Genomic DNA, 8016 nt, shown 5'->3' with positions numbered 1-8016 from the left:
AAAAAAAGAGGAAGAATTCCTCAGCCACGGACACGAAGAAGCCATCTGGCGCAAATCAGATGAAACTGTGGCCCTGTGTTTTATTCTCCCAAAGAGCAGTTGGTGCAGAAACCGGAGCCGGAAGTGAGGTTTCAAATACAGCTCCAGGACCGCGTTGGGTAAGAAGTCCGTGAAACGTTGCTATGCTAGCATAACTACTATTGTTTCCCCTCCCCGTTTACAAACCGAATTTGAACGCACAGTACGATAAGCTGTGGTTAATATGCGCTGTGATGGTTTACATCAGTGACGGGACTCTAGCTTCAGTGAATGTCGTCAAACAATGTGATGATAAACCAATGAGCTAGCTAGCTAGCTTAGCTACAGCTTTAATGTTTGCGTTTAACAAAATGGCCAGTAGTGTCGTAGTTTTTAGCTAACGGTTGTAAACTGATCGTACGTCTTCCCATAAACCCCCGTTGTATGTTATCAATTATGCTTAATTCGTCTGGCATTAGTCGTAACTTTGCAACTACACGGACGGATCCGTATTCGCCGCGAAAGTTAACGGCTTTATTAACGTTAGCTCAGCTGAGCTAATGTACCTGTTTAGCTAACGTCAACCTGCTCTTTAGCCGATGTAACGTTAGTTTGTTATTTAACGTTACTTTAATTCAACATAACCCCGCTCGCTATTATGACTTCAAATTATTAGAACCTACTATGCCACTATTTGGCACGCGGTAAAACGTGCTTTAACGTTAGCGTTAAACCTTTAACGCTACCAACCTCCCATGGAGACGTTTAAACTAAAGCACCTTGTTTTGTGTCTCTTGCAGATGCCTGTTTGATACAGAGATGAGCGGTGAGAACGTGAAGTTGTTTGTCGGGAACCTTCCTTTAGATGCAACTCACGACGAGTTAACGAAGCTGTTTTGTCCTTATGGAGAGATCAACACCTGCTCTTTGCTCAGGCAGTATGCCTTCGTCACGCTGAAAGGCGAGGGGGCAGCAGACAGGTATTCTCATTACCATATACAACATTCACATTAAACAGTAAAATGTATTGTTATGTTATTGCTTATCTTGGGAGATAAGTCAAACGGGAATTGACATTATGAATAGTTTTGCAACACATTATCATTGCCTTTAGTGTCACAATTTATATGTTGACCATCCTTATAAATGGTGAATTATATATTATGTATATCCTATATACATGTATATGTATAACTGATACACACACCCATACATACATACATTTTTAAGTAAATAACTGCCTTTCAGCACAAAATAGTTTTGTATCACATTGCAGTCTAGAAAAAAATAGTCCCCGTATGTGCATGTAAACAGCATTGGGTCCCGCACCATCTTATTCATTCACATCGCTCATTACATTACATGTAATTTAGCTGACGCCAAAGCGACTTACATTACATTTTAACCCATGGCGTACATTTTACCTGGGAGCAACTCCCAGCGCATCGCACTACTCCATGTGCCACCATCGCCCCGCTCATGACGTCCACCTTAATTGTCCTGTTGCGAAAGCTTCGCATTGTCATTTGTGGGATTTCGGGTTTTTTTCTGGTGATCCCCACCAAGCTAAAAGCTAAAATGTCAACTAACAGTCGCGCAAAATCTAATCTGTTTGAGTGCGCAGTAATATGGAACGCTTGGGTCAATGTGAACAGCAACTGTACATTATCGATCAATAATGCACCCCCCCGACTGATAAACTGATTATGCCACTTCATAATTATGATCAAACTTTTCAGAGAAGTGGTTTGTGTCACAGTATTACCTGGTATTTTAAAAACTACATTGGTCATTTTGAGTAGATGGGGGGGGGGGAAGAAAATCCTTTACAGCTTTTGCTGGTTTGGTTTAGTGCTGCATTATCGCACAACTTTTAAGGTACCAAAATTACCTAAGATATTTTACGTTATATATATACAGTTTGGTGTATCACTAGTGGACCAAAGGAGACACTCGCAGAGTTTTCCTGTTTCATTTTATTAATTTAAAAACCTGAGCAAAAAAATGTGCCTTTCAAGTGATGATGATTGAAAGATATTTCTCATTTTTACTCTTACAGGGCCATCCGACATCTCGATGGCAAAGAGTACAGAGGCAGGCCTTTGGTGGTTGAGGAGTCACGTGCGCGCCCACCCAACTCCACCAAAGTGTTTGTGGGGAATCTCGCTGCAACATGTTCAGCGGATGACCTGCACGGGTTGTTCTCAACCTTTGGAAGAGTTTTAGACTGTGACAAAGTCAAAGGTGAGTCTGATATCCCATCACCAATTCTTGTTGTGCAACACTAATAAATGTAGTGGTGTTGACAAAAGTATTTATCTGTAATATACTAAAACTAGCTTGTTAGTATAGTTTAATAGTAATAGATGGTGTTAAACAAAAAAACAACACAAAAATGGGCTGTGTATTTTATTTCCAGTGTCTTGTGTTAACACTAATCTTCCTGTGTGCTCCGCAGCCAGATTATGCTCAAATGTTGGCTATGCGTTTGTGCATATGGAGAGGAAGGAGGAGGCCCTGGTCGCCATTGACGCACTCAACGGGACCATGTACAAGGGCCGCCAGTTGGCCGTAGAGCTCTCCAAGGCCCAACCTTTGATCAACCAGATTGCAATGGCTGGTAATTTAAACAATCCCGGTGGTGGATCAGCAGGTGAAGATGGAGTTATCCATTTGCATTCATGTGTTTTGTATTGTATTAAATGCTGACAACAACTGACGTCCTCATGTTTTGTTCTCGGCATGTAGGAGGCAGGGAGGGACTTCTTCCGCGACCACCTCCATCACTAGAGCACCATCAGAGTCAAGCAGCTGTGCTGGCAGCAGCTGCAGCAGCTGCGGCTGGACTACCCATACAAGTTAGTTAATTCTCTAATTATCTCTGAAAATTGAACTCATCAGTTTATGAATGGTCACCAGCAGTTATTACTAGACTGAAGGCTTTATAAAACGTACCGAAACATTTCCCTTTCTGTTTTGGTCGTATGCTTAATTTGAAATGCTTGCATCTCTCTCTGTCTTTGTAGGTTCAACAAAGTGTCCATAATTCCTTCTACAACACCACATCTTTTGACCCCACTTACGCTGCTTTAAAGGGCATTACAAGCGCTAAAGGTGCAGATGGGGTGATATATGGTGCTCTAGCTAGCCAGGTATATGGATCTGTTGCCGACCAGGTGTACCAAGATATGGCCAATCACAATCCTGCAACTGTCACCGCGGTTGAAGAAGTAGAGCCACAAGGTGGACCAGATCCAACGACGCTTTTCGAGGCAGCAAGAGCAAAGTTCTTTCAGGAGGGACAGAAGGTAGTCAACATTTACAAAGATCTAGCTTTTTTTGTGGGGTACATTTTTCATTTCATTTATTCTGACATTTTTTTAAATTAAAGGTTCTGGCGGAGCAACAGGCAGGGAGAAAAGCGGCATCTGCAGAGAGTGAGCGAGACCGCAGCCCAATCAGAGGAAATCGGGTCCCCCTCCTCCCCGACCCCGTTCCAGGTTCCTTCGGTCAGATACGACCTAAACGCCGCGCCCTTCTGCCGACGCCCCCTGGAATACCTGAAGAGTCCCAAGTTGCTGACACAACACCTGAAGGGTCAGACCCTGTTGCTAGGTACACATAATGTATTTTGATAAAATAACTAACTTACTTCCAGAGACTTGTTAAATAACTCACCGTTCAGTTTGTTGTATATCCTAACTTTTAGAGATTCTTTATCGTACTGCTGACACCAACGGCCGACCTTTGATGGTCATATCTGTAGATACAGATTCCCTTTCATGTTTTGATTATAGCAGCGGGCGATAAGGCCTCAGACTGCCTTTTGGTTTTCGCCACTATGCAAAAGATAATTTGCAACTGCTCTGATGATGAAAACTGGGGAGGGAGAGGGGGAGAGAGAGAGATGTAGTTTTCACTGATATCTCGCTGTAGGCTAATACTAATATTAATTCCATTTGTTAATTATTTAATAATAATAAGTTGGTGAAAAGAGAACCATACCAATGTTTTATTTATTACTATCATAGATATACATATCATATCGAAGTTGTGATTTTTTTGGTATTGTGACAACGCAAAGCACCGTTGATTTTTAGTCCCAACATTTCCCAACAAACGATTCTTTCCTCCTTTTCTCTTCTTGAACTGTAAAACTGCACTCCAGGTCGTACACAGAGTACTACCAGCAAATGCATCAATACCAACAGTATCAACAATACCAGCAGCAGTACCAGTACCTCCAGTATGCCTACACCAATCCTCCTCCTCCTCCGCCGCCCCCACCATCCACCACACAGGCCCAGGCCTCCTCCACCGCGCCCCCGGGGACGTACTCGGCGCCCCCAACGTACGCAGCGACAGGAGCCTACGCGCCGCCTGGAACATACGACACCTCTGGAAGTTACGCCTCAGCCGGGAGCTACAATGCTTCATCTGGGAACTACGATACCTCGTCAGGAGGCTATGACGCACCTGGAAGCTATGGGGCACCCGGAGCATATGATTCATCGGGAGCTTACGCAGCAGCGGGAAGCTACTCCGCATCCACACCGTATGAGCAGACACCCGCACACGGGCAACCCATGCCTCAGCGCCATGATTACCCTTACCACACGCCAGAACCCCCTTATCGATAGTCCCAAGCCCGCCACCCAACCCCACACACACACACACACACACTCCTCCGACACTGCAGATGTGTGTGTGTGCATGTTTATTTTACATAAGGGACAGTGTAAAACCAGAGAGGGAGCAAGGTCATACTTTCGAATGTAATTCAAATCGGACGCATTTTCCCCTTTCTTCATCCATAAAACTAGTTTCTAACTAGCTTTCCTCTTGAAACGTGTGGCATGGTGAGACAGCTGATTTTGTAATATTTTCAAACGTCAGTTTCTGTTCGATGATGAGAGACACAGCTCTTTCCCCATTGGTTGTTCAAAGAGGCTTAAATGTTTCTTAGGACAAAGTTGTACTCGGTGGCCAGGGTTTGATGTTGCAGGAGAAGCTTATTGTTCTTACAGAATTGAGGCCTTTTATATACTTTACGTGAACATTGCATGTTTCCCGGGGACCTCTTCATAAGCAGTCCCAAAATAAGTTTGTTCATCTGGCGTTGGAAAATGGGGCACTGAATGTCACACACCGATAAAAGTGTCAATCTGATCGCTTTACAAGATGCTTTAAACCTGAAGTCGTTTCTGTTTGCATAGGAACATCCTGAGTGGAGTATGTAACAGGCCTCCTTTATAATTCAGCTGCATTGACCCTCTTCTAGCAGCCCGTCTGTTCGTCCAGACTTTCGACTGCCTGATTGGTCGTTCACCACTTGAAGAAGTAAAACACAGCGGTGGCTCTTTGGAGAGTTTTTTTTTTTGGTTGCCTTTAGTAAGAAAGAAGAAAGAAACTTCTTTTTGTAAAGCAGAGAATGTTTGTCAATTGACTGGCTTGTTACATGTCTATGGCTGACTTCACTGGATGACTCACTCAACGTGATTCATGTATCATTTTTGTCCTCCGTTTCGGGTCATGGTGATCTTTTGATATGTCAAAGGAATAGACGGATAATCGTTAAAGACACTTCTTGAATTGAATGTTTCAGTCTCTTCGGTCTGGTTGAAACCGGATTAAATCTCGGTGATGTCCAGATTGAAGTTATCCAAAGGCTGGCGGTTATTTCAGAGTCAATTTGTAGTCACACTGACCTTTTAAACAAAATATCATCCGTCTGATGCAAATGTTAAGGTTCATAGTCTGAAGTCATAGCAAGGTGTGAAAATGGCTCGCAGAACATTCAGCAGTTGAAGTTAATTTACTTGACCTGTTCAAGTAATGGTGTATGTTGTTCTGTTGGAGCGGTTTCCCTTCAATTATCTGGAGTTTTGTGATTTAGCCTGGCCTCTTTGTATTTCTTAAGATATACTTAAACTCAGGAGTAAAATATTTTGGGCTCAAGTTGTGGTTTCACTCAAACAGAAATGTTCTAGTCATTACATTTAAATTTTTGTGTTTGAGTTTGTGAGACAACCCTGAAGTCTGATGGTTATCCGGTCATACTTGGACCAATCCACAATGACCTGAATGTTGTTTTTGAGCTGGCAATAGCTAAGAGTGCATTTCTTCTTCTCAGTGCAGTGGTGCGTTGCTGGTGTGAACAGCCTAGGATTGTGTCCGAGTGGATATGAGGCAGTACTCTTGGTGCCACAGGTGAATGCAAGGGTTGTTTTAGGTTTAGTGAAGGCAGGGGATTTTTCAGAGTAGCCACGGGGAAGGGCCGATGGCCTTTTCCCTTTTCGGATCTCTCCAGAATTACATTCCTTATTTGGACACTGGGATTACAGGCGTTATCCGCATTCACACCGCACCTCGACTTCTCCACACCCATAATTCTGATGCATTTTAGCCAGATCTTTTGCATTTTACTCATGTAAAGCAGGCTACACGTGCAAATGATACTAATGCACACCTAACTCCACCAGTATTGAATGACTTAAAGTAGACATTCCGTTCCTTACTTACTCCTCTTTATTTCTAATTGGCCCCCTGAGTTGATAGTGCTGTGTTAGGTTTAAGTGACACATAGCCGCTCCAAATTTCTACATTATTCCAGCATCTCCATTTGAACTGTTAGTTGCATGCCTTGTTGTTGCTGCTGCTCCAGCCACCTTCTTCCTCTTGCTGATTATTGCAGCTAGAGTGGGAGGGAGCCAAACTGAGCCCTTGCCCTGGACGTACGCCACACGCAGCTGTAGCGTGGGATGGGGAAAACAGCAGCGTTAGGCCTGAAACTGCTGTGGACGATGGGGTGTCCCCCCACTAAGGTAAACACTCAGACCACACACTCCCGCCCCTCCCAGAGAACATCCGTACACACTCTCAAACACAATCATACACGCACCTGTGCCCATTTGTCCTGTCGTCGGGGATTTCCTTTTTCTTATTTTTGGATATGAATATAATTTTTTTTTTTTTTTTGAGGGGTAATAAACCTTTTCCTGCTTTTTATTTTCCTGGTCTTATCCCCTCCATCAACTCCCCCCCCCCCCAAAAAAAAAAACCATCCTCTGCTCGAACATTCCTGCTCCCAACATGCTGACTGCTCACACAGACAGCAGATTGAGGCCCTTATGTCGTCTTTTAGTCGAAATCTGAAACCGCACGATGTTAGTTTACCCGTATCGAACAGTCTGTCAGGAGTACCAGGCCATCACAGCCAGAGCTGGACGTGGACATTTAGGTAGGATGGGTTGTGTTAGTTTTTGTAAATGTGCCCCTGGGGCCACTTTGGGATAAAGTGCCTTGCGTAAGAGCACGTCGGTAGGCCCTTCATTTCATAGTTGAATAACCTGGCTGAGGATCGGTTGCTGATTCAACGCTCGACTCCCCTTCTCCCAAAACAACGGTTTTTGATGCCACGTTCAACTTGTATAAATGACTATAAACACAAATATTATCATTTTGTTTTAAATTACATTTTGTCCTTTGTTCTTTGAAATGTTTAATTATCAATAAATGAATTTGAATTGATCTGTAGCTTTTCTGTGTGACTTTATAAACTTATTGTGAATCATTTTTTCATGTATTCCGCTATTTTAAAGTTTTATTACTTTCCACCATTATCTATTGTATTTAGGGCCGGGACTTTAGCGCGTTAATTACGATTAGTTCATTACAATGTGAATTAAGATTAATTAATTACACAAAAAATAACACATTAAACATTTTTTACGCATTTTTACACTTATTTTTTGCACCGCGGAACGTTTCTCACTGGATGAGTTTCGGAGGACCGATTATACTGGAGCACCAACTAGCGTTCATGACATGACAAGCTGTGCAACAAGGAATTCACATCGAGCCTCAAGTATCACCTCAACGCAAAACAATTAGCAGCTAGCGTGGACGTTAGCCCGACCCGAGTACAAGGACCCACACCCAACCCACACTGCACCAGATGACTGGTTTAAGGACCAGGGTAACTAAGACCACGTCTGA

The 8016-nt window shown here is 43.3% G+C and overlaps 1 protein-coding gene across 2 annotated transcripts; it reads left to right on the top strand.

The window, feature by feature from the left end:
* LOC119215543 (RNA-binding protein 4-like) lies at positions 1 to 7548 on the top strand. 2 transcript variants are annotated; one of them, XM_037467779.2, is made up of 9 exons: positions 1 to 158; positions 819 to 998; positions 2078 to 2262; positions 2477 to 2671; positions 2767 to 2876; positions 3045 to 3326; positions 3410 to 3633; positions 4187 to 4573; positions 6713 to 7548. In XM_037467779.2, the coding sequence occupies exons 2-9, from the start codon at positions 838 to 840 to the stop codon at positions 6714 to 6716; spliced, it is 1548 nt and encodes a 515-aa protein (XP_037323676.1). In that variant the 5' UTR covers positions 1 to 158; positions 819 to 837; the 3' UTR covers positions 6717 to 7548. The 2 variants fall into 2 exon arrangements, with proteins under 2 accessions (XP_037323676.1, XP_037323675.1); XM_037467778.2 differs by having other exon boundaries at positions 4187 to 7548.
* Positions 7549 to 8016: the final 468 nt, after the last annotated feature.

This window comes from Pungitius pungitius, chromosome 16, assembly GCF_949316345.1.
Source record: "Pungitius pungitius chromosome 16, fPunPun2.1, whole genome shotgun sequence".
Lineage (NCBI taxonomy): Eukaryota > Metazoa > Chordata > Actinopteri > Perciformes > Gasterosteidae > Pungitius > Pungitius pungitius.
This window is presented reverse-complemented; position numbering and strand designations above follow the sequence as displayed.

Excerpts from the sequence above, each read along its gene's own strand:
- LOC119215543 (XM_037467778.2), top strand. The coding sequence starts at position 838 with ATGAGCGGTGAGAACGTGAAGTTGTTTGTCGGGAACCTTCCTTTAGAT. Across the intron at positions 2,263-2,476 it reads AGACTGTGACAAAGTCAAAG|CCAGATTATGCTCAAATGTT; the intron begins GTGAGTCTGATA and ends TGTGCTCCGCAG. Across the intron at positions 3,327-3,409 it reads TCTTTCAGGAGGGACAGAAG|GTTCTGGCGGAGCAACAGGC; the intron begins GTAGTCAACATT and ends TTTAAATTAAAG.